This window comes from Physeter macrocephalus, chromosome 5 (genome assembly GCF_002837175.3).
Source record: "Physeter macrocephalus isolate SW-GA chromosome 5, ASM283717v5, whole genome shotgun sequence".
Taxonomy (NCBI): domain Eukaryota; kingdom Metazoa; phylum Chordata; class Mammalia; order Artiodactyla; family Physeteridae; genus Physeter; species Physeter macrocephalus.
The window spans coordinates 37,884,183-37,911,465 of NC_041218.1; the positions used below are offsets into that span (position 1 = coordinate 37,884,183).

The 27,283-nt window shown below is 40.7% G+C and overlaps 1 protein-coding gene across 9 annotated transcripts in view; it reads right to left on the bottom strand.

Annotated features, from left to right (window-relative positions):
- Positions 1–28: 28 nt before the first annotated feature.
- The window catches only part of ZNF277 (zinc finger protein 277), a 132,103-nt gene continuing 104,848 nt past the window's right edge, over positions 29–27,283 (bottom strand). For 4 of the 9 annotated variants that reach the window (XM_024128274.3, XM_028489859.2, XM_028489857.2 and 1 more), the window contains 5 exons: positions 21,580–21,647; positions 19,303–19,399; positions 17,664–17,706; positions 16,242–16,416; positions 11,140–15,474 (listed from right to left, as the gene is read on the bottom strand). In XM_024128274.3, the coding sequence (XP_023984042.1) occupies positions 15,288–15,474; positions 16,242–16,416; positions 17,664–17,706; positions 19,303–19,399; positions 21,580–21,647 (570 nt within the window). In that variant the 3' untranslated portion in view covers positions 11,140–15,287. Of the gene's footprint in view, positions 3,399–7,348; positions 8,393–11,124; positions 15,475–16,241; positions 16,417–17,663; positions 17,707–19,302; positions 19,400–21,579; positions 21,648–27,283 lie in introns of those variants that run through there. The other 5 variants (XR_008617340.1, XM_028489860.2, XM_028489861.2 and 2 more) reach the window with 5 other exon arrangements.

Consider the following 27,283-nt stretch of genomic DNA (forward strand, 5'->3'; position numbering starts at 1 on the left):
TTCATCTGCAACCAGTGATAGCTTTACTTCTTCTTTTCCGATTTGGATTCCTTTTATTTCTTTTTCTTCTCTGCTTGCTGTGGCTAAAACTTCCAAAAGTATGTTCAACAATAGTGGTGAGAATGGACAACATTGTCTTGTCCCTGATCTTCGAGGAAATGGTTTCAGTTTTTCACCATTGAGAATGATGTTGGCTGTCAGTTTGTCATATGTGGCCTTTATTATGTTGAGGTAAGTTCCCTCTATGCCTACTTTCTGGAGGGTTTTATCATAAATGGGTGTTGAATTTTGTTGAAAGCTTTTTCTGCATCTATTGAAATGATCATATTGTTTTTCTCCTTCAATTTGTTAATATGGTTGATCACATTGATTGATTTGTGTATACTGAAGAATCCTTGCATTCCTGGGAGACTTAATAAAATTTAGATCTGCAAATATTTGTCTAGGAAAATTGGATTTGATAAAAACAGAGGTCACAAAAGAAAATTTACAATTGCAGAAGCTATACTGGATGTAATTTGATAGATGTATTAAATACTTCCTGTACAATTTATACAAAACAGAAATAAATCCTTTGAAAATAATTTTAGTAGAATAAAAATAAAAGTAAAAAGTATTAGATACAAGTTTACATGACAGAATAGGATGGATGCAGGTTAAACTGGTTAATGGATTTCACTTCAGAAAATGTATTACATTTGCATTCATAAACATGGAGTCCAAGGGACTGCAGCCAAAACGTTCAGCTGGGGCGAATTGTCAAGGCCACACTCTGGGGAGAGAATGCCCAGTTCCCACCAGAAGGCAGTTTCCTGAACCCAGTGGGACTCAGGCACAAGTGTGGAAACAGCCTGGTTAATTCTGCTCAAACCCCACAGCCTACCAGTTAAGACAGCCATGCATGGGCATGATCCATCTCTCTAGCCATCCCTCTTGCCTTCCCCCGACCTCCTCCAGTTAAACTGGGTGATTCCTCAGCCTGGGTTTCCTAGCTCACACCATTTTCCCTGCCTGGCAGGTCTTTCCGTGCCCTACTTCCTACCCTTCCTTCCAGATGCGGGTCCAGCTCTTCCTCATTGCCTCCCTTGTGGCCTCCATCCCACTGCGATCCAGACCTTGTCCCTCCACAGATATACTTCTCCTGCCAAGGTCACCAAGGACCTCTATGTTGCCAAATCCAAAGGAGTTTCTCAGATTGCCTTCTCTGCTCATCACTCCCTCCTTCTGGTAGAAATCATTTCTTCCCAAGTTTCCACAACCCCTTGTACAATGCAGCTTCATTTGGCCAACGGCCATGTCCAGAGAGGGCTGCAGATGTGGGCTGTTATCAACCTGCATCCAGGCCAGCTGAGGGAGTGAAGACCTCAGTCCTGATGGAGAGAGCTGGGCAATATCCACTACATGCCTCAAACTCAGCAGGTCCAAAACTAAATGCTTTTGGTCCTGACCATTCTATTTCTAATTTTTCCCCTGACTGACTTTCACTGCTCTAGTTGAAGTTCTCATCACCTCTTGACTAGATTAACATGCCAGCCTCCTTCTTGGTAAGTTTGACCTACTCCAGTTCATCCTATACACAGTTAGCTAGTTTTTTTTAAAAAATCTCTTCTCTTTTGGTATTTTTAAAAACTGTGGTAAAATATACATTACATACAATTGACGATTTTGACATTTTAAGTGGCATCAATTACATTCACATGTTGTGCCACCATCACCATTGTCTATTTCTAGAACTTTTTCATTACACCAAATAGAAACTCTGTAACCATCAAACAGTAACTCCCATGCCCTCTCCCTCACCCCTGGTAACCTCTAGTCTGTTTTCTGTTTCCCATGGAATGTTTTTAAGGAGACAACTGTGCACCAGGCATCGTTCATCAAAATACCTTCCAAGTCCTCTTCAACTCTCTCCGGTGCTGAATGGTCTGCTCTCTCTGACCCCTGCAACCTCCCTCACCTTTCAGTGCCTTGCTGCTCTCTCTCCCTCCACCTTCTCCTCGTGTCCCACCCCTATCAGCTCTCAGCCGAGACCTTCTAGACCCACACAAATGGCAGCAAAGTGCAGTTTGGCTTTTGTCTCATGGGGAGCAGCCTCTTGGAATTCTTGGCAATAAAATTCTCCATCTTAACCCCAGAAAAATTTGATGTCCCCACAAATCTATTGTATAATTTCCTCTCAGAGGTGACAGTGGAAGGAGAACAAATGCAATATTTGCTTGTGGCACCCAAGATTATTATTTACTCACAGCCTGACCGTCCCCCTCTGCAGCAGTCTTATGGGGTTGCTGGATTTGAAACTGCACTGGCAGCAGAAGAGTTAGTGCAGGGATAGAAAGTGGACGGGGCCAGCAGGTGGGGAGAGTCAAAGTGAGGCCTGGACGACAAGGTGACATTAAAGAGCTGGGGCAAGAGTACAGAGAGAACAGAAGTGCTGAAAACACAGAGGTGGGAAAAGCATAGTTGGTTCAAGGAACGCAAGGAGGCCTGGTTGCCTGGAGAGTAGCGGGCACAGGAGAATGACATGAAACAAGGGTGGAGATGAAACTCCTGAGGGCCTTGCAGATCATGTAAGAAGTTTAGACTTGCCTCCATGTTCAATGGGAAGCTCTCACTGTATGAGAAAGAAAACCCCATGTCAAGGGTTTAAACGATAAAGGGGATTTATTGACCCGAGTAACCGAAAAGTTCAGAGGACCTTGAGGTGAGGGCTCTGGCTTCATTTCTCAGGAACTCTCTTCTTTGCTCTTCTGTGAGAGTCCTTGGGCTAGTTTCTCTCAAGGTGGCAAGATGATTTTTGGCAGCAACCAGGGTATGGGTGTCTTTTTTTCAACAGGAAAGGGAGGGTCTAGCTTCTTTAAGCAGGTGAGGAATGTAACAGAATTCCTCACCTTCACTCTGATTGGGTCAGCCGGGACCAGTCACTGTGGGTGGGACCTTGCTATGCACCTCTCTGCGTAACTCTGCAGCGAAGTTCTTATTCCAATCAGAACCCCCCTGACGCTAGGGCTGGAGTCAATCCCAGTGGCATGGCTGCTACTTATTAAGGGTAGAATAGGTTCCCCCAAATAATTTGGAAACTATTAGCAAAGGAAGAAAGGGGAAGATGCTGGGTATGTAATCAAGAAAGTTCATTATACCAGAGAAGGATTTTTAAAGCTGCTCTGAGAAGGACAGGTTGCAGGAGCCAGCAAGGAAGGAGACCAATTAGGAGACTGTTGCAGTAGTTCGGTCCCGAAACGATGGTGGTAGAAATTGAGACGCATTTTGGAGACAGAATTGACTGGACTTGGTGATGGATGGGGTGTTGGAGGAGGTAGTTTTGGCCCGACTCTGCGGGATCTCAAATACCAGGTTTTGGACTTCATCTTTGTAGTCAGCGATGGAAATGTTAAAGTGGGCTGCATTTTGTGAGAGTAAGAGATTAATAATTTTTATTTTTTTGGTTTGTCTTTCACTTTCTCTTCCTCCTTAAATTTTTTTTTTTTTACTTTTTACTTTTTACAATTTACCACAGCATATTCTTTTGTTCTTGTAATGTTTTCCAGATGATGAAAACACCAAAATCAGAATCTATGCTTTTACACGAGTTTTATTTACTGCTCACTGTGTATCCAAGTGATTGAGAATATCCTCAAAAATCTGTTTTTTGTAGTCTAATTTTACAAGGACCAAAGGACACATCTTGACTTGAATCTTAGAATACTCTGAGATTAATATTAACTTAGCTGAATGTTTCCAGTTTGAATTAGCATGCTGCAATGCCGTTCAATCTTGAAAATTGCTATCCTCAGGAATTGAATGTGCTTTAGCTTTTCAAAATATCAGTTATAAGGCATAAGAGTTCAACGGCAGCTTCTGGTTTAACCCTTTAGCTATCCATCATCTAAAGCTTACAGAAATAGTTGAATTAAACTTCAAGGATATAGGGTGACTATTCTTGCAGCCTAAGCAAACAATAGCTGCAATTTGATGCCCTTGATGGAAGTGGACTGGTATGTTAATTCTGCATATGAATTCAGCAAAGCACTTACATTAAAGAATTTACTCTTGTTCTCATTTAAGTTCGACTCCATCCTCTCAAAAAGAATTGCTATTTCTCCCTTCACTGAAGAAGTCCGGGACTTGGCTTGGTCTCATTTTAAGTTTCCATATATTATTTTGTCATATATTACTTTGTTGTGCTTTGCCCCATCTCTCTGATCTTCAGTGTTCTCATCCTCTCTTTACCCCTGATTAGGATCCAAGTTCCTGACTAGATACGTCACAACATTGTTTTGAAGGTCAAGTGAGATGATACATGGAAAAGTTGTGAGGACTGCTAAGGTCTCCATAAAACTTTTACTTTTGTGATAGTGCAGCATCTGCAGTTGTAGCAGTTACCGTCGGGGCCCTTTTGCATTACAGCTTCCTCAGTCTTTGTATGAGGGATTTCTCCAGCTTCCTGAGGACACTAGACCAATGTGCAAGGCAGGCTGAAGTGCTAGGGAATTTATGCCCGAGAGCAGTCCTCAACCCATGGCCAGTGGAGTTGCTGGATAAATATCCCAGCCTTTTGCCCCTTGGTGGTGCTGGTAGGTGTGGTACAACTCTAAGAAGTGTCCTATGCAGGTTCCCAGAGGTCCTCAGTAAGCTAAGCCCCATTCCCATAGTAGTAACTTCATTAATGCACAGTTTTGTGTTCCATTTTATGTTTTACTTCCTCACTTCCTGAACTGGTATTTCTTGGGTTTACCTCTCAAATGAATGACCTGCTCTCAAATTCTTATCTTAAGGTCTGTTTCTGGTGGAACTCAACCTAAGACCCTAGTTCTAATGGTCTTTCAAAAAGTTTATGTGCAGCTAGCTCACCGATGACATGCTAGAATTCTCTGGCTTTATCGCCCAGCCTTAGTCCTGGATGGAACTAAGTCATTTTGCCTCCTGATTGCTGGGATTTAGTGTATTTAGTGGCAACTCTCTGAGAGGTGGTCTCCAAGTAATTCTGGCCACACCCACCATACCCTGAGAGACCATATACCTTATAGAAGGGCCAGCTGAAACATGAGTCAAGCAGACGGAGATTAAATATCACCATTATTGCTAATAAAGATGATACTGGAGAACGTGGCTTGTAGCTGTGGGGGCAAGTGAGCTTTCTAACACTGAACCCCAAAGTCAGGCAGACTTCCCCACACAGTTGTAGAGAGTGTTGGACAACTGAAGGTCTTCAACTGCCCTGGCAGAGCCTGCCAGTCTAAAGTGTGCAGAAAGCAGGAGCAGAACAGGATGTGTTCTGTATGCAGAGACAGATCCCAAAGAGAAAAAGGAGGAAGGGGCTGAGTCACACATGCCAAGCTCCTGTTCTCCCATTCCTCCCTTTTAGGAATGAGAGAGGCCAGAAAGAAACCCAGAATATTATTGTAATGGATTCCTTTCTCATGGAAACAAGATGCTAGGGGAAAGGAGTTCCCCTTTTCCCACATTCCCCAGCTTTGTGTTCTCTAAGCTCCTTAGGCTTAACCATTAAACTCCAGGCCAACTGGGAGTGTGCCAGTCTCCCCTGCAGGAGGAGATCAACAATCTAGGATGACAGTGCAGCCCTTACCATGAGCACACCCCCGACCCCTCCCGCCCAAACGCCAACTACTCTTCCTTCGTGTATTCTCCTGAGCCTGGTGGTGAAGAGGGTAGCTACTGCCCTCGGAAGGCAATTTATCGACTGAAGTAATTACAGGCCACGCTGAACTCCAGCTGAAAGCTCCCCGTTAACTTTTCATTCTAAATTACATCTAACCATGTTGTTTAGAACAGTCTATCAGAGGTTCTGCAAAGAGATTATACGACACTGTAAAGATGCTTCAATAAAAAACATTCCAGTAAAATATTGATGTCCCCAATTTAAAAATAACCCCTCTACCATTGTGAATTTCCCAGGGAGAAATTAAAGTTCTAAGATTAGATTCTCTTCTCTGCTTGAGTTAAAGTTAAAAGGCATTAAAGTCTAAAACTCATCCTTCCCAATTTCTGATTTTGCTCGTTCTGAACCAGAGGGGTTCTTCATACCTGAAGAGCACTGTAGTTCTTTCAGCAGCCTGGACAGTGTCTCACTAGAACTTCGAGTGTGGTTTTTTTCAGTCTCAGAAGTTAAACACCAAATTTCTGTTACACCTCACTTTTTAAAGAGTATCATCAAAGCACTCAACACCAACAAAATTAAACAACAGAAAAAAACCCAATACCAAGATTTTCAAGTAATTATCAAGACAAAGTGATGCTCCCAGAACCTTGCACTTTCCATAAAACAGACAGTGAAATCTTGATTTGGGCTTCACCAGGATGCTAGTCCACCTGTGTAAGTTATCTGAAATCCTTGATCCATAAACAAACTCAACTGGGAGGAAGCTCCCTCAAGAAGTTAACGTCGGCAACAAGTTTTACCATTCCTATGGGAAGAATCAACACATATTTCTCTCAGGGTGACATATGAGACTGTAGGAGATCAGAATACACCATACCAATATAGGCCACTCTGGCATAAGGATTATTTTGAGCTGAAGGCAACTGAGAAAAAGCAGGCACAGGATGAGCTCTCTGCTGTACCCTATCTTCTGGAAAATAAGATCACAAATTCCCCTTGTGAAGGTGTCTCCCCACTGCCACCCCACCCCACCACTGTCCATGGGAAGGGAGTAACAACTTCCAGTGATACAGGAGACAGGATGGCCCTGCGAGAGTCTACACAAACAAACCTTACCAACTAGGCCTTATCTACCATTAATTTCCCATATATTTGCCTTCCTACAATTTGCTGCCCCTAGAAGCTCGAAGTCCTTTCTATTTGTCTTGACACTTCTTTTTAAATGTAACCTCTTATGTTCAAATGCTATAAAGGCCTCCAAGTTTAGCTGTTTCTTTGTAAGTTTTCTCTCTTTCTAGGAAGACCCCACATCATGTAAACCTTTTAACATCAAAGAAATTTGTATGTCTTTCCTCATATTAATATGTCGTCAGATTATTTTGCAGACCCAGCCAGAGAACCTAAGAGGGCAGAAGAGAATTTTCTTCCCCAAAAGATTTTTACCCTCTTGAAAAGTTTAGAAATAGTAGTGATGGCAAGCCCGGTCATTAGTCTGTTTTGAGATCTTTCTCTCCCATTTTGAAACTTTAAAAAAAAAAATTAATTTATTTATTTATGTTGGTTATGCTGGGTCTTAGTTGTGGCTCCAGGGCTCCTTAGTTGCAGCATGTGAACTCTTAGTTGTGATTTTGTCTTCAAGGATATGAAACTATTGATGCTACTATTGAAATTATTGAATGTCCCATTTTAATGTATTTTTAAAATTAATTTAATTTATTTATTTATGTGGTTATGCTGGGTCTTAGTTGTGGCTCCAGGGCTCCTTAGTTGCAGCATGTGAACTCTTAGTTGTGGGATCTAGTTCCCTGACCAGGGATTGAACCCGGACCCCTGCATAGGGAGCACGGAGTCTTATCCACTGTGCCATCAGGGAAGTCCCTCTCCCATCTTGAATCTTAAACACCTCTTAACTTCCATTTCCCCTTTGAGCCCTCTGTCTCCAACATTCCCTGATCCATGGAACCTGGGCTCTAAATAATGACACGGTGGCTCCTGCTGTTGCCTTTTGTTGTGAAATTGCTTGGGCATGTGAAGCCTGCCATGCAAGGTGAGTTTCTCCTTCATTTCCTCATTTGTTTCAGCTGGAAAACATCCTCAGCAGATTCCTGAACTAAAGCTGTTGTTGACATTTCTACAGCTTGAATCTCTACGTGTGTTAGGATTAGTTTTGGGTATGAATGACAGAAAACCCAAAATAACAGGGGGAAGTTTGAAGTTTATTCTGCTCACATAAATGTCTAGGTCAGCATTCCAGTGCTGGTGTACCCTTCCATAGTGTCAGGGATCCAGATTCCGTTGACACTGTTGTCCCACCATGTGTGGCTTGGACCTCATTGTCTCATATGCAGAACATCTACATCCTAAGCGAAAGAAGGTAGGAAAGGATGCAAGTAAAATAAACGGTGCTTGTGTCCAGTTTCTTAAGGAAGACACACGAGTTCAGGCATACCTTGGAGATACTGCAGGCTTGGTTCCAGACTACTGCAACAAAGCAAGTATCTCAACAAAGCAAGTCACACAAATTTTTTGATTTCCCAGTGCATATAAAAGTTATGCTTACACTATACTGTAGTCTATTAAGTGTGCAATAGTGTTATATCTAAAAAAACAATGTACATACCTTAATTAAAAAACACTTTATTGCTAAAAAATGCTAACCATCATCTGAGCCTTCAGTGAACTGTAATCTTTCTGCTGGTGGAGGGTCTTGCCTTGATGATGATGGTGCTGCCTTGTCAGGGTGGCTGCTGAAGGCTGGGGTGGCCATGGCAGTTTCTTAAAATAAGACAACAATGAAGTTTGACTCATTGATTGACTCTTCCTTTTATGAATGATTTCTTTGTAGCACGCATGCTGTTCGACAGCATTTTATCCACAGAACTTCTTTCAAAATTGGAGTCAGGGGCTTCCCTGGTGGCGCAGTGGTTAAGAATCCGCCTGCCAAGGCAGGGGAGCTGGGTTCGAGCCCTGGTCTGGGAGGATCCCATGTGTCGCGGAGCAACTAAGCCCGTGCGCCACAACTACTGAGCCTGCAAGCCACAACTACTGAGCCCATGTGCCACAACTACTGAAGCCCGCACGCCTAGAGCCCGTGCTCCGTAACAAGAGAAGCCACTGCAATGAGAAGCCCGCGCATCACAACGAAGGGTAGTCCCTGCTCACCGCAATTAGAGGAAGCCCGCGTGCAGCAACGAAGGCCCAACGCAGCCATAAATAAATAAATAAATAAATTTATTAAAAAAAATTGGAGTCAATCCTCTCAAACCCTGCTGTTGCTTTATGAACTAAGTTTATGTAATCTAAATCCTTTGTTGTCATTTCAACCATCTTCACAGCATCTTCACTGGGAGTAGACTCCATCTCAAGAAACCACTTTCATTGCTCATCCTTAAGAAGTAACTCTGCATCCATTCAAGGTTTATATGAGAATGTGGCCATTTAGTCACACCTTCAGGCCCCACTTCTAGTTCTAGTTGTCTTGCTATTTCCACCACATCTGCAGTGACTTCCTCCGCTGAGGTACCAAACCCCTCAAAGTCATCCTTGAGGACTGGAATCAACTTCTTCCAGTCTCCTGTTAATGCTGATATTTGGACCTCTTCCCGTAAATCACAAATACTCTTAGTGGTGTCTAGAATGCTGAATCCTTTCCAGAAGGTTTTCAATTGGCTTTGCCCAGATACATTAGAAGAATCACCATCTATGGCTGCTATAGCCTTAGAAAGTGTATTTCTTAATAAGACTTAAAAGTCGAAATGACTCTTTGATCCATGGGTTGCAGAATGGATGTTGTATTAGCGGTGTGAAAACAACATTACTCTGATTGCACATCTCCATCAGAGATCATGGGTGAACAGGTGCATTGTCAACAAACAGTAATATTTGGAAAAGAATCTTTTTTTCTGAGCAGATCTAAACAGTGGGCTTAAAATACTCAGTAAACCATGTTGTAAACAGATGTGCTGTCATCCAGGCTTTGTTGTTCCATTTACAGAGCACAGGCAGAGGAGACTTAGATAATTATTTTTAAAAAAATTATTTATTTTTGGCTGCATTGGGTCTTTGTTGCTGCATGTGGGCTTTCTCTAGCTGCGGCAAGCAGGGGCTACTCTTTGTTGCGGTGCGCGGCTTCTCGTTGAGGTGGCTTCTCTTGTTGCAGAGCACGGGCTCTAGGCACGCAGGTTCAGTAGTAGTTGTGGCACACAGGCTCAGTAGGTGTGACCCGCAGGCTATAGAGCGCAGGCTCAGTAGTTGTGGCGCACGGGCTTAGTTGCTCCGCGGCATGTGGGATCTTCCCGGACCAGGGCTCAAACCCATGTCGCCTGCATTGGCAGGCGGATTCTTAACCACTGCGCCACCAGGGAAGCCTGAGGTGGCTTCTCTTGTTGCAGAGCACAGGCCCTAGGCACGCGGGCTTCAGTAGTTGTGGCACGCGGGCTCAGTAGTTTTGGTGCACGGGCTTAGTTGCTCCGCAGCATGTGGGATCTTCCCGGACCAGGGCTCGAACCCGTGTCCCCTGCATTGGCAGGCCGATTCTTAACCACTGAGCCACCAGAGAAGCCCAGACTTAGCATAATTCTTAAGGGTCCTACAGTTTTGGGAATGGTAAATGAGCAATGGCTTCAACTTAAAGTCACCTGCTGCATTAAGCCCTAACAGGAGAGTTGGCCTGTCCTTTGGAGCTTTGAAGCCAGGCATTAACTTCTATGAAAGTCCTAGATGGCATCTTCTTCCAATAGAAGGCTGTTTCATCTACATTGAAAATCTGTTGTTTGGTATAGCCACCTTCCTAAATTATCTTAGCTAGATCTCCTGGATAACTTGCTGCAGCTTCTCTATTACCACTTGCTGCTTCACCTTGTACTTTTATGTTATGAAGATGGCTTCTTTCCTTAAACTTCATGAACCAACTTCTGCTAGCTTCAAACTTTTCTCCTGCAGCTTCCTTTCCTCTGTCAGCCTTCAGAGAACTGAAGAGAGTTACGGCCTTGCTGTGGATCAGGCTTTGGCTTAACGGAATGTTGTGGCTTATTTGATCTTCTATCCAGACCATTATAACTTTCTCCACATCAGCAATAAGGCTGTTTTGCTTTATTTTGCATGTGTTCACTGGAGTAGCACTTTTAATTTCCTTGAAAAACTATCCCTTTGCAGTCACAACTTGACTTTTTGGTATAAGAGGCCTAGCTTTTGGTCTCTCTCACCTTCCAACATGCCTTCCTCTTTAAGCTTAATCATTTCTAGCTTTTGATTTAAAGTGACAAATATGTGACTCTTGCTTTTACTTGAACACTTAGAGGCCACTGTAGGGCTCTTCACTGGCCTAAGTTCAATATTGTTGTGTTTTAGGGAATAGGGAGGCCTGAAGAGAGGGAGAGAGATGGGCTGGTTTGGGGTGCTCATGGCACCCCAAAACAATGACAACAGTAACATCAAGGATCAATGATCACAGATCACCATAACAAATATAGTAATAATGAAAAAGTTTGAAATACTGTGAGAATTACCAAAATGTGAGAGACACGAAGTGAGCAAATGCTGGTGGAGAAACGGCGCGGATAAACTTGCTTGACGCAGGGTTGCCACGAACCTTCAGTTTGTAAAAAACACAGCATCTGAAAAATGCAACACAGCAAAGTGCCAATAAAACAAGATATGCCTATACCCTGAACGACCAGAGAGGCTGAGGAATGTAGTCTTCATTCTAGGCAGCCATATACCCAACTAAACTTATTATTATTATTGAAGACATATATAAATACTGGGGGCAACTGGACTACCAGACTAATTGCACTGGTGAGGACACATACTTCTGGCGAGCCCTCCTCAGCACACCACCTTCTGCAGCTTTTGATTGGTCCAGCCTCCAGAAGTATTCCTCTCGGCTCTGCTTTTTCCAGCAATAGTGGATATGTCCTAGGGCTCGATTTCCCTCTACACCTTTCTGGGAGGAACAGCTGAGTTTGTCACAGTATAATTTATTTCTTAAGTTGTTCCCTTTCCTTCCCTAACACATATAGGCCTAACAGTATTTGTAGGATCTGATGCTTCCTTCCTTCTTTCTTTTTTTTCCTTAAACTTTCTCTCCTTTCTGGTCCAGATAATGTTACCTTTCTCGTCTAGATTTTGTCTAACGGGGTCTTCTGTTCTAAGAGATAAGTCATTAGGTTCTGGTCTGTCAAAGGCAACTACTGTCCAAAAAACCGCTTGAGCACTCTCACTTTTCCGAGTGGGATAATCAGCATGTATTTTCTGGCTGGGCTGACAGCCAATCAGAGTTGGATTCCATTTATCACTGCCCTGCTCACTCTCTTCTATTATGCTTCATCTTTCTCGCTGCCCTCCTTTAGAGTCTTAATGCTCAGAATTTCTCAGGTGTGCCCACTCTGGGCACAGGCAGCACTTATGTCCTTACCTACAATCACAGCGACATCTGGACACTCATTCAATACCCCCTGAACAGTCCACTTGCATTTGACTGCTATTCCCCCTCTCAAATGGTCCAGATTTTCAGGTACACTTGGCACCACTGTCCCAGTCTTTAAGGCACAATTCTCCAGTGGTTCTTCCCAAGGAGTCTCTGCGTGGCTCTAAGACAGCACTTTGCCAGTAGTGGCCTGTATCCGTGCTCCCTTTGGGACAGTCAGTACAGTTTGCTGAGACTTTGCTTATATTCCTGTTCAATTTCTTTGGAACTAAGTTATTATTTCTGTCCTTATGTTCCAGATGATCCCCCCCAAATATCTACCAAGCTAAGAAAAAACCTTTTAAATGAATGAAACTCCAAGTACAGCATCCTGTCCCTTTTATCTTGTCTTTCAATTTCATTTTTCCTTTAATATCTGTTGGATCTGTTCTCTAAAATCTCAACTTTATCTCCAAAAACACTTTCTCCTTCTCAAGCTTAATTACTCTTCATTTATTTTGTTCTCATCATGTCATTGCTCCTGTTCTAAGACTGAATGAAGCACATTCTAGAAACACCCCAGACATTCCTTGATTTTCCAAACAAATCTGATTCCTAGAGACACAAGTTTCTAGGCACAGGACTAACTGCCTTTTTTTTTTTTTTTTTTGCTGTACGCGGGCCTCTCACTGTTGTGGCCTCTCCCGTTGCGGAGCACAGGCTCTGGACGCGCAGGCTCAGTGGCCATGGCTCACGGGCCCAGCCGCTCCGCGGCATGTGGGATCTTCCCAGACCGGGGCACGAACCCGTGTTCCCTGCATCAGCAGGCGGACTCTCAACCACTGTGCCACCAGGGAAGCCCTGAGCACAAATTTTTAATGGAGCTTCTAGATCTACCAGTTTGCAGGAAAAATTGGTGATAGAGGAACATGTTAAATGACACAAAGAGGATACGCTATCCAAATTCAGAAAGTGAGAAAGATGACCTAATTTCTTTAACAAGTAAGTGGCAGTTAAAATGAAAGGGAGCATAAACTGTTATACATAAGACCCTTAAGGACCACACCAACCAAATGCAAAGTATGTATCTCACTAGAATCCTGATTTAAGCAAACCAAGTAAAAAGACAGCTTGAAAAGTTTTTTTAAATCTATTTTTACTTATAGAAAAGTTGCCATAGTACAAAGAATTCCCACATAACCTTCACTTAGATTTCCCCAAATGTCAACATCTTATTGCATCTACTTTATCATTCTCTCTCTATATACATACCCATATTAGGTGTGTGTGTGTTCTCTTTTTTTTTTTTTGGGGCTGCGCTGCATGGCATGCAGGATCTTAGTTCCCCAACCAGGGATCAAAGCCGGGCCCCTGGGTTTCCCTGGTGGCACAGTGGTTAAGAATCTGCCTGCCAATGCAGGGGACACGGGGTTTGAGCCCTGCTCCGGGAAGATCTCCCATGCCGTGGAGCAACTAAGCCCATACGCCACAACTACTGAGCCTGCGCTCTAGAGGTCGCGAGCCACAATTACTGAGCCCACGTGCCACAGCTACTGAAGCCTGCGTGCCTAGAGCCCATGCTCTGCAACAAGAGAAGCCACCACAATGAGAAGCCCGCGCACCACAATGAAGAGTAGCCCTCTGCTCGCCACAACTAGAGAAAGCCCACGCACAGCAACAAAGACCCAATGCAGCCAAAAAAAAAAAAGCCAGGGCCCTTGCAGTGGAAGCCCGGAATCCTAACCACTGGACTGCCAGGGATTTCCCCATATTAGTTTTTTATTGCCAACAAAGTGCTCCTTTACCTTTAAAAACTTCAATGTGTATTTTCTAAACACAAGAACATTCTTATACATACTATAGTACAATTACTGAAATCTGGAAATTAATATGAATATCTTAACATTTACTACAGACCTTACTCAAATTTTGCTAATTGTCCCACTAATATCTTTTACAGCAGAAGAAAACCATATTTTCTTGGTCCAGGATCCAATCCAGGATTACACAATGTGATACCTCTCTAGTCTTCTTTAATTTGGAACAGTTACTTCAGTCTTTGTTTTTCATGACCTTGATTTTTTGAAGAGTAAAGGCCAATTATTTGTAGACAGTCCCTCACTTGGGTTTAGTTGATGTTTCTTCAGTATATTCACATTATACATTTTGGGGAAGAACCCTGAAAAGTGATGTTTTGTCTTCCTCATTGCATCTTATCAGGAGGCATACAATATTTGTCCTGTAACTGGTAATGTTGTAAAAAGACATTTTTGAGACAACTAAGGAAAACTGAAAACATATGATATTAAGAAGTTATTGTTAATTTTGTTAGATGTCATAATGGTAATGTGGTTGTTTTTAAAAAAATAGTACTCATTTGTTAGCCGTATATACACTGTAGGGGAAAGTAAAGTTATTTGTCTTGATGTCCATTTCTAGGGAGTTTAGTAACTCCAGGTGGAAAGCAATAATAATAATATAGTCAGATCTTGATTTTTCTGAAATAGTGTCCGATTTGTGCATTATCCAGGACTTTGACCACTGTTCCTCTCTTCTGTGGCTCCTCTTTTGGTCACTACATTCACAGCTGACCCAATGTAGTACAGAAAGCACAGGTCTGTCAAATTTTGTGACTTGCTGGATGATGAAAGCCTGTGGGGAAAAGACTGAAACTACTGGTTGAAATTAGGTTTATAAATAATTTGAACATTTCACTTCTTTGTGATTTGCACGTCTTGCTTATTATAGATAAATGAGTCTAATGAAATGAGATCATTTACTATGATTACGTAATAAAACTTCAGAGCCCATATACAAAAAGTCTTCATTTTATTTAGTTTCTACTTTATTTTTGGGAAAAAAATTCGTTTTTTTAAAGTTTATTTTGGACGTCCCTGGTGGTGCAGTGGCTAAGAATCTGCCTGCCAAAGCAGGGGACACGGGTTCAATCCCTGGTCCGGGAAGATCCCACATGCTGCAGAGCAACTAGGACCGTGTGCCACAACTACTGAGCCTGCGCTCTAGAGCCCACGAGCCACAACTACCGAAGCCTGCGAGCCTAGAGCCCGTGCTCCGCAACAAGAGAAGCCACTGCAGTGAGAAGCCCGGGCACCACAACAAAGACCCAAGACAGCCAATTAAAAAAAAAAAAAAAAAGTTTATTTTACCAAAGACTAATCCTTTGCTGATGCTCAAATTTAAAGTATTCTTTTGCGTCTGTCTCACTGGAGAAAACATGAAACATTGCTTCTGTGGCAGTTTCTTCTAGTTTTTCAAGGACTCATGTAGTAGCAACTGGTTCAAAATACTACTTTGTTTCAAAGCACGCAGTTTAGATGTATCTTCACTAATGATGGCGATATTTCCATTTTGTTCCTGAGCTGTCAGGTCACTTTCACTGTCAGACAGGGTACATAGCAGAGTGTCATTTTCATAGGTTGGAAAATAATACCTGAAAACAACCACAGATATACTGAATAACCAAAACTATATACTATCCAGAAAATTTCTAGGCAGCTGAATGTACACATCACTATAATTTTGCTAGGTTTCCTTGCCAACAATTTCAACTGCATTTTGCAAAGTCTGTAAGGGAGAGAACTTCTGAATTACTTTTACTTTGACCTTTACTGGTTGACATCAGTCTTACTAGTATCCTTGCTAACTGGCAATTCAGCCTTTGCTTGATATCTACCATAACAAGACACTTACTATCTTAAAAGGCAGCCTATTCCACTATCAGGCAACTCTAGCTATTAAATAATACCTCCTCGCATAAAGCTAAAAATGACATCTCTCTCATTTCTACTCAAAGGTCCCGGTTCTTCCCTAAGGTTAACAAAGTTCAAATACAGTTACTCTTTCATACACTATTCCTTCAAATATCTAATAAAAACAACTGCTTCTGCTTGTGAGGTTTTTTTTTTTTTTCCTTCCCCCAACCTAATCATCACTACTCCCTTCATTATAAATTATCAAAAATTAAAACATCTAAAGAATTTTAAGTCTATTACTCTGGTTTCTTCTCTGGACACACTTTGTCATTAGTTCTGAAATCTAAAGGTTTCGACCTGTATGAGAAGAATTATAGGAACAGGGTATCATCCAGGGCTGACCTTGCCTCTCATAAATCTGGGAGTTTCTAAAGAGGAATTAAATAAAAGGATGAAATAATGGAGACGGAGCAAAGAAATGTATGTCTGGTTGAGCAGTACTCACTGTGGTTGATCCCATGTCTGTCTTTCAGGAAGCAGTGAAGTATGTTTAGCTTCTTCCATGTGAGTCCTTAAGTCTGCTTTGGACTTGAACTTCTCATGGCAGCCATAACACCTACATTGGTGAATTTGCCTCCGAATGAAATTGACTAGTTTCACTTGCTGATAGAAATTCAGTCCTGAAAATGACAGTACATAGAATCATCAGACAACTGGTCAGACCCATTTTTGCATTTTTATAATTTTTTAAAAGAACCACTTCTCTTTGTTAACCAACCTGAAGAGGCAGTACAGTTTTAAAGCATATTAATAGATACCAAATAATAACAGCCAATACTTATATAGGGCTTATGTGCTAGGCACTGTTCTAATCACTTTCCATGCATTAATACGTTTAATCCTCCCAATACCCTATCATATAGGTGGTGTTACCGTATCCACATTATACATTAGGAAACTGTCCAAAATTGCACAGCCAGTAAGTGTAGAGCCAGGATTTGACACCAGGCTGTTGGCTCCAAAGCCCATGTTCTTGACTATTAATCTATTACATATATAACATATATAACATATACACATGCCTATAAGAGCAGTAAAGTAAAGTAACATGTCCAAGGGTCTAGGAAAGTAGTTGGTGAGTTGAGGTGTGGGAAGTGAGCTTTTTTATTTTTTTTGCGGTACGCGGGCCTCTCACTGCCGTGGCCTCTCCTGCCGCGGAGCACAGGCTCCGGACGCGCAGGCTCAGCGGCCATGGCCCACGGGCCCAGCTGCTCTGCGGCATGTGGGATCCTCCCGGACCGGGGCACGAACCCGTATCCCCTGCATCGGCAGGCGGACTGTCAACCACTGTGCCACCAGGGAAGCCCGGGGAAGGGAGTTTTTATGGTCTTGGATACATTAGCAAGTCAGTACTTTATGTCTTCATGACCCTAATCTTTCTGTCATTGTGATCCAATTGGGTACATCTATATTAAATAATCTAGCTACACTACCAAGCAGCGCAGTAGGTGTTTTACATACTCTATCCACTCTCTGTAACATTCTGCTGACCTGAGGCCCAATGTCACACAGCCAGTAAGTGGTGCTAGAGCTGAAATATGAACTCTAGTGTGACTTCAAAATACACGTTTTTTCCACTAGTCCCCACCACATTATGATACATATTAACCATTAACTTGTATTTTATTTGAAACAATCATATATGTAGAAAAGAAGAAAGACTATATGAAATCAAAACCATATGTGAATATTATAGTTCAAAATGGTTGTGAATCACTGCTTCAGGCAGTTCTGTTGAGACCATCTGTGGAGAGACACATTTCGGCTGTGCACTCTCCAATCACAACTGCGCAAAGCAGGCATCGTTTACGGGATGGTGTATAAAAAAATGCAGCATCATGGAAAACAACTTCCGAATCAAACTTACCAAGCTCTGACTTTATTTTGAGGAGATCAAATTCATGTGCATCCTAAAAAAAGGAATGAATATATCTGTAAGCATATAAATTATTTAATCTTTCAGGCTGAAGTTATAAACAGCTTATTCACAGAAGTTTGAACACTGTAGAAACTCAGTCTCAGTTCATCATCTGCTTTTGAAGTCTTCGAAATCTAACTGCTTCCCTCCACATCCAACTGCTTTATAAAGCACAGTCCAAACAAGTCATGTCAATCAGTTAAAACATTTTAATTGTTCACAGCTTGTATCTACAGTCTTTACAATTTACTCTGTATGCATTCTGCAGTCTGACAGAAGTGTCCCCAGTTGCTAGGTAAGATGTGTCCCTACTGTACTGTGTGTCTGGACTAGAATTATGAATATAGGTCCTTTGCTCCACAAGCAGAGAGGTAATTTAAAAAATTCTGCTCTTCGTTTTATGCTGTCAAATAGAGTGTTTAAATCTGCAAGTTTCTCTTCACTCATATCTTCCCACAAATTACACGTCTTTTGATTTTCACGATGAATAGGCTTATTTTGATTCTGTTCCATCCCTGCAATCGCCCATCCGGGTAAATGCTTCAACTTATAAGCTCACAGAGAATAAAGACCGTCTAACTCCCTGTGAAGGTATTCAGTGTAGCATCACAGTCAGGATAATTAAGAATTGCATGATATGTTATCACTGAAAGTAACTGAGCAGAGGTTGAGGACACCAGTCAAGGATACTGCAAAGGGAATTCTTACACAGGATAGGGGGACCAAGGCTCCTTTCAATTCAAAGATACTAGGATATTATGAGTTACATTTCAACACTGGAAACTATACACACATACTAGTGGCAACCTGATTCAGACAAAATGACTCTGTTTTCACTTGAGTAAATGCCCATAGCCTTTTGAACACCTTTCAGGTCCTTGTTTTTATGAATGAGAATGGAATGAAAGTGGGTGAAAAAGGAGAGTCTGCTCCACTATGACAGAGCTGAGTGGGGAGGAGGGGAAGGAGGGCACATCAGAATAATACAGTAATATTTTTCTATTACACTCAACTCTCTATTCCCAATATAACATAAAGATGGCCTCCAGAAAGGAAAGCACAAACTGGAAATGTCCTCAAATTTCTTCTCTCCAAATCCTTTTAACTGAAGGAGCAGCAAGACCACACCCTGTGCCCTCTCCACCTCCATGGCTCCCCCACCCCCATTTCCCCCAAGGGCTCTGTAAATGGCAACTTTTTCTCTTCCTGCTCTCCTTGTTCACCAGCATGGGAAGCACTGGAAAAAGACTCAGAACCTGTCCATATTCTGGGTATTGTTAATTGTGGTTGCAGATCCCACAGTCTAAGCCAGAACTATCTCATAAGCATCTCAGAGGTGGGATGGCATCAGTGGTCTGTGAAATCCCAAACTAACAGTTCACCCAGGTCCAGTCAGTTGTACTTAACTGCCCTGAGTTCTAGTTCTCCTCCATGGACCTGCCCTGTCTCTTCTGTTTTGCTTATAGTACTTTTAGGAAGGGGAAAATAATTGAGAAACTAAAGGTATAAGATGATGAGGTTGCAGTTATCATCAGCTTCTCCCTGTTGGAACAACGAAACAAAATTCAAATGAGTAAAAGTGTCTCACCTCCATGTGGACACATAATTTCTCAATCGTTTCTGCTTGCTTTTCACAAAATAGGCAGACAGCAGAGAGAGGGTGTTCTTCCCAATCAGACCAGTCACTGTGTTAGAAAGAAAATGGCAAACATGGAGATTCTCTTCATTAAGAGGGCGTCGTGCACAGTGACTTGGTATTGCTTTCTGCTCCCTAGGAAACCCTGCCATTCTCTTTCAACTCTGACATTTCTGTAAAGACTGTCATATCATATTATGACTTTTTGATACAGTTTTTGAAATTCAAAGTAGCACCATGAAATTAATATAAATAGCAAACAGGTGCTGCTCCATTTTCTTACATTTGCCTCTCCGAGCAGCTATTTCACTACGAGATCAGTGCAATGTCTTTCTGAGACAACCAGCTTTCATTTGCAGAGAAGATATACCAGGAAATGTAAGCTCTCTCTCATTAACCATGACCACTAAGTGCGCATGCTGTGAGGTGCAGTGCTGGGAGTGTGTTTCTGCATGACAAATGGTGTATTTTAAAAAGGCAAACCTTTATCTATCATGTGGGAAATACCGATCATTTTAAATGGGGCAAGTGTTAAATTTGATGGCAAACAGAGAAATCAAAAGGCATACAGGGCCCTTTTTACCATTTTCTCCCCTCCTTGCATTTATTTTTTGAGATACTGTCAACTTCTTGTCATTCCTAAACCAGGAGGACCAAAATCCTGGGAGAGACAAAAGGCTGAACAGCTTTGAATGAAAAGAGGATGAATAACAGGGAATCCTTTTAGGTTGAAAAGAATACTTCTCAAGCTTATAATTTCAAACAAAGAAGCTGTGACTGTTTTAAGTTAGTCATCAACGGGATGAACACAGAACAAGGTTAACCTCAATTTAGTTATGTTCACTACTCCAGTGGCAAGCAGCATGGAGAGAGAGTTCAAAGATCATATCACTTTAAGGTCTAGGGACCAATGGACTAATAAGCAAAGCACTTTGGAATATATTTTTCTCTGAATTATATACTACCTGTGTGTTCAATGAATAGCTTTAATAGCAAAACACTATTTAGTTGGAATAACAGTTGCTTTAGTGATTCTTATGTTCAAGTTACTTTGGTATTATGATTATTATTTTTTATTGAAGTATAGTTGATTTAAAATGCTGTGTTAGTTTCAGGTGTACAGCAAAGTGATTCAGTTTTTTATATACATATGTATAAAATCTTTTTATATACATATATATTTATATAATAAATATTCTTTTACAAACATATATATTTATATACATATATATTCTTTATCAGATTCTTTTCCATTATAGGTTATTACAAGATACTGAATATAATTTCCTGTGTTATACAGTACGACCTTGTTGTTTATCTATTTTATATATAGGACTGTGTACCTGTTAATGCTGAACCCCTAATTTGTCCCCCCCTTCCCCCTTTGGTAAACATAAATTTGTTTTTTATGTCTGTGGGTCTATTTCTGTTTCGTAAATAAGTTCATTTGTATCATTTTATTAGATTCCACATACAAGTGATATCATATGATATTTGTCTTTCTCTGTCGGACTTACTTTACTTAGTATGATAACCTCTAGGTCCATCTATGTTGCTGCAAATGGTATTATATCATTCTTTTTTTTTGGCTGAGTAATATTCCATTGTTTGTATACCACAAACAGTTTATCCATTCAACTGTCCATGGACATTTAGGTTGCTTCCATGTCTTGGCTACTGTAAATAGCGCTGCTATGAACATTGGGATGCATGTATCTTTTCTTATTCTGTTTTGTTTTTGGCCACACTTCACGGCATGTGGAACTTCCCCGACCAGGAATATTAACCTCTGGACCACCAGGGAAGTCCCATTTATCTTTTCAAATTAGAGTTTTCGTCTTTTCCAGATATATGCCCAGGAGGGTGATTGTTGGATCATATGCTAAGTCTATTTTTAGTTTTTTAAGGAACCTCCATACTGTTCTCCACAGTGGCTGCACCAAGTTACATGCCTATCAAAAGTGTAGGAGTGTTCCCTTTTCTTCACACCTTCTCCAGCATTTATTATTTGCAGACTTTTTGATGATGGCCATTCTGACTGGTATGAGGTGTCAAAGTTATTTTGAGTTCAAGTTTTTGCTATATTACATGAAATGATGCATGGCTTAGAGAGAGGGTTCTATTTCTTTTTACTCTGTCTTTTCAGAATGGTAATTTTAAATCAAACTAAAGAACTGTTTTCCTTCTCTTAAACCACTGTAATTAAGTAGCATCAATAATAAGTCTTACTCTTCCTGATGATCTAGCAACTCCCGATCATCTTCTAGTTGAACTTCTTCCCAGGATTTTCCAAGTTCCTTTGCAGGAAGAACAGAGGGATTGGAGATAAACAGGAGGGCGAAGGAGGAAGAGGGGAAGGAGAAAGTAGACACAGAACTCAAAACAAGACAGAACCCAAACGCAAATGGTTTTAAAATAATACAAGCAGAATATATTAAAGCTGTATTTCAGGGATAAGAAATGATAATCAAATTTTAGGATTTAGGATATATCCTAAATGGTTAGGATTTGGGATATATCCTAAATCAAACATTTAAAAAATATGCAAAAATATTTAATATTTTCATATGTTTTTCTTCTTGAAGAAGCAGTGATAACCTTTCAGTGAAATTCTTTTCTCTTAAATATTAATCAGCGTTTCTCAACCCCGGATCCACATAAGAATCTCTTGGGGATCTTTTTAAAAAAACCACTAATATCTTTTGACAGAGACTCTGAAACATCCTCCTAGCTGGACTCTGTTTCGATTTGAGGTCCCCTACGGTCTATTTCCCAGACAGCAGCCACAGTGAGCTTTCTAAAGGGCACCTCCCTGTTTGTATGACCCCTCCCAGGGCTTCTCACACACTCAGAACAAAATTCAGAGGCCTTACCACGGCTTATAAGGCCTCCATGTTCTGCCCTGGCTCCCTCTCCATCACTATGTCCCACCACTATTTCTCTTGCTGCCAGACTGCTCTTTTGCTATTGCTTGAACACAGCAAGCTGACTTTCACCCAGCTACTTCTGTACTCGTCGTATCGTCTGCCTGAAACACTGCTCCCTCACATATCCTAACATGGCTCCGTCAACCTGGTCTCTGCTTAAATGCTACTACCTCTTTTTCTGACTACTCTGTCTAAAACACCCCTCCTTCAAGTTACTTTTTATTCCTCTAGGATGTTTTATTTTTCTTCAAAGCATTGATCACACCCTGAAATCATTTTGTGTATCTATTTGTTTTCTTATTTGCTCTCTATCTTTTCCACTAGAATGTCTGTTTGGACATGGCCTTTGTTCACTGTTACATTTCCAGAGCCGGGCACACAGTGGGTACTAGAAGTATTTTTCTGAATTGAATTTTAACTGAAAACACCTAAAAAATGTGATGTCAATTCAGATCCTACCTCAAAAGGTTTCTGTAATGTGGTTAAATAGTTAATGTATAAAAAGCACATGGTACATGGTACCAGGTAATAGTAGGTACTCAAATATCTACTCAAATCCCTTTTATCTCTTACAGTTCATGGAGAAGTTCCACCCTTTTAGGGCTATGTCTGGAAAATTTAGTCATAGTTTCAGCAAAACTTTATGTAGTGATGAGAAGGAATGATTTCTTTTGGCCCAACCATGTCTCTTTTATCCCTTGAGTCCTTTCTTTCTTTCTCTTGTCCTTTCTTCTCTCTCCACTCAATCTTCCCACCGTGCCATGCAAAAGCAGACAGTGCATTAAAAAAGGATGTAGAAATACTAGTGGGCACTTTTTCAAGCAGTTAAACTATGGCAACTGTCAAGTCCAACCTCACCTGATATAATACAGATATCCTTGTTTGATATCCTTCTTTTGGAAAAACATTACCAGAATTCACCTCATGAACATTTTTTTTTCTCTAAAAAGGTATTCATTTAACTAAAAACAAAGAACTACAAGAGCCATTATGATTTAGAGAAAATCTATCATTCATCAACTTAATGAGAGGTTTTGAAGCTGTCATTATCTATCAGCTAAATGACGCATAAACTCAGACATGCAGAGATTTACCATAATGTCATTAGAGATAGTTAATTTGGACTCTATAATGTACTTCCCAGAGTCGTCATGAAGTGTCTAAGCATCATTATGAACATCAAGAATGGCCTCACCATTGCCAACAGGATCCTTGGTAGATGGAATTTTGGGTGATGAATTAAATCTTTTATGTATTACGTAGTCTCTCTGGACTTGGACTAATACCCTGATGGGCCATTTGGGGTACTATCATTCTCAACAATACAGGCAAATGTTACTTATCAATAAATGTTTTGAGCCCAAAATGATGAAAAATATCTTTAACTGTCAAACTTCCAAACTCAAAGCAATACTTTGCAGCTTTCTCAGTATTAAGTACAACACGGGGATTTATCTAGGCAATACAGCACTAACCATTTACCATTTGAGAGGAAAATGGAACTCTGTGTTCATTAGACTAGGAAACAAGTGATTTGCATGTGACAGCAGCTGAGACTTTCCTAGAGTGCTCTGCCTTGGTACAGTTAAATATATGACTTATTACAGGAATAAGACCCAAAGAAAAAAAAAATTTAGTCTCTAATTAAGACACTGTGCCTGCTAATGAATCATGTTAGGAAAGAAAAGAATACAAGAAAAACAAAGTTTGGAAGGCATGCCAGTAAAGATGTTCAGAACACTTCCTCAAACCTCTGCATCAGTGGTCTTATGATCAATGATAAGGTGCAAAAAAACATGGAAAAAACTTAACACGTGCTTACACAAGAAATCCACCAGAAACAGAGACAGTGTTTTAAATGTAAATATTAATAACTGCAGTAGAGAGAACTATAACAGAACTGAAAAACAGGTTAAGAGCCTACTTTTGTTACAAATGGCTTTGTGTATTTTAAAAATAAAAAAAAATTTAAGTCAAAATGGTAATATCACTGTAAAAATAGTTCCCTTTAGAAAAATTCAGGGCTTGAAACATGAACACTTTAGGAATATGTAGGTAAAGCCTCAATGATGATGTTAAGCAGTCTGCTGCCCTCTGAGGCAGGGGTATTTGAATGTGAAACTGCCTGGGACCTTGTCCCCTTAGCTTGCTCCACTCTCCACTGAACCCTTCTGTTTCTGAGAAAATAAAGCAAGAACTTCTAAGCAGATAATCTAGACTATGCAAAAGACCTTTAATACACTTATTTGCAAGTCTGTTAATATTAAAAAACTGATATGAGTAATTAAACATGGAAATTATTTCACCCAAGAAAGAAAAAGGTATCTATCAATTTGCTGAGCTGAGAAGAGACCAAAAACAGCCTCATGTCCCGATTACGGATCGGGACACCTTTTATGGCTCTTCCACCTTTTATGACTCTCAGAGTGTATCTTGCCAAGAATATCCTGGATGCATCCATTACTGCTGGTCTGAAAATTCTGCTTGGAGGTTAGACACTGTGGATGCATGACTCAATGGCTATATAGATCTGCTACAAGAGAGGTTGAAACATTAACTCTGTACACACCATTACAAAGTGTTGAAATTAATGTGTTTACATGTCTGGTTCTCATACCAACCTCTAAATTCCTTGAAAGTAGTGGCTTAAATCAACCACCTGTTCTGTCATATTTTTCTTTCTGTTCCACCAGGGTCTGGTACCTAGAAGTCACTCAAACATTTGTAGAATGTATGCAGCCAATGAAATTGCTTCTGAAGGGAAGAGGATGTGAGAAATGGATGTGCAGACACCAGTTACTAACACAACAATTCAATCTTTTGCCCACATCCACATACTCATGTCAGCCTTTTCCCTCAGAGGAATAAACAATGTCTCTCATTTCTTTTCTTTTTCTTTTTTTTAGCTTTTTAAAAAAACAAAGTGGGAATTCCCTGGTGGTCCAGTGGTTAGGACTCTGAACTTCCACTGCTGGGGCCCTGGGTTCAATCCCTGGTCGGGGAACTAAGATCACTCAAGCCACGCAGTGCGGCCAAAAAAGAAAAACAAATCTTATTGTTGGCCTCAATGGGAAAGCATATAGAGCTAAGATGGCTAAGGTTGTGGGTTAGAGCCCTTAAGGAGCTGATTAAAGTTAGTTTTACCTTGACCTTGGCTCACTTTCTAGTTTGGTGTAAAAGATAATAGGCAAAAGTGTGTGTGTGTGTGTGTAGATCATTATGAATTTATCACCATTAATTGACCAAAAAACCCAACCCAAAGTATAAGAGGTAGGTACTACTATTATTTCAATTGTAAAAACTGAGGAAAAATGGAAGGAAACTGATGCAGAAAGCTCCAGCTATGTGACCCTGGGAAAATTACTGAACTCTGTGCTGTAGTTGCCTAATCTATAAATGAGGATAATGACAAAACCTGTGTCATAAGGATGTGGTTAAGAGTAAAAGACTTAATATAAATACCAAAGACAGTACCTGGCACATAGCAGCTACTCAAATGCTGCTAGTTAAAACCAAACAAAAACTTCTATCGATATTACCCTAAAATGATTTAATTTTCATTTTATATGTTACTAAGCCTTTACATTCTCTTGAAGCACTTCTCTCAAGCCATGATTCATCCCACATGAAATGTGGGCACTCTGTGGGCAGTACAATCTAGCACACTCATCTAGAGACAGCTGGTCCTCACGGATAATTTCAGTTTTCACAGTCACACTACTTGATGCCCAGGGAATGCAGTATCAAACTTTTCTAAAAGTGACAGCAGAATTTGAGTGAGCAGTTCTTTGAAGTCTCCTCTAAAAGATAAACACCTCCAGCTATATACAATGTTCTGCTAGTCCCAAGCTCTTGACTATTAGTTTAAAAGAGCCCCAGAAGGAAGTGCTATTAAATTGCTTCCACAGCTTTCTGCAGTAGCTGAATATTTCTTAGAGTTAACACTGAAGTCCACCCCCTGTAGGATTGGGCTGGGCCCTGAAGCAGCGTTTGCTCTAGGAATTCATGACTGAGTGATTTCAAGAGAAGATTGAAAGACTCAAAGGGTGCCTTTGCCTATAGCTAGTTGTAAAACATGTGTAGCAAACCATGGCGACCTCTCAGAGCCAATCTTCAGACACCCTTATTCCACTTGTTTGTCAAGGGGAATTTTATTTTAATATGCTAAGAATTAGTTAGAACAGGCAAAAATTCTATCCTAAAGCAGAGATTTCCAACATAATCCAGGATATGCTTGTTTCTGCCCAATACATAAAATGGCTCATTATTATCAACTATGCCTTTTGTGGCCAATGGGTTTGGATTAAAATTCTTTCAAATTTAAGAGCAAAAAACAATTTCCATTTGTTTTAGAAAAGTGTCAGAACCAGAACTCCCCATCTTTCTTTTGAGCGTTTATTTTTTTAAAAAATTTTTAATTTAATTTATTTTTTTATACTGCAGGTTCTTATTAGTCATCCATTTAATACACATCAGTGTATAAATGTCAATCCCAATCGCCCAATTCATCACATCACCACCCCCATCCCCCCTCCGCTTTCCCCCCTTGGTGTCCATACGTTTGTTCTCTACATCTGTGTCTCTATTTCTACCCTGCAAACTGGTTCTTCTGTACCATTTTTCTAGATTCCACATATATGCATTAATATACGATATTTTTTTTTCTCTTTCTGACGTCCTTCACTCTGTATGACACTCTCTAGGTCCATCCACGTCTCAACAAATGACCCAATTTCGTTCCTTTTTAGGGCTGAGTAATATTCCATTGTATATATGTACCACATCTTTATCCATTTGTCTGTCGATGGGCATTTAGGTTGCTTCCGTGACCTGGCTATTGTAAATAGTACTGCAATAAACATTGGCGTGCATGTGTCTTTTTGAATTACGGATTTCTCTGGGTATATGCCCAGTAGTGGGATTGCTGGATCATATGGTAATTCTATTTTTAGTTTTTTAAGGAACCTCCATACTGTTCTCCATACTGGCTGTATGAATTTACATTC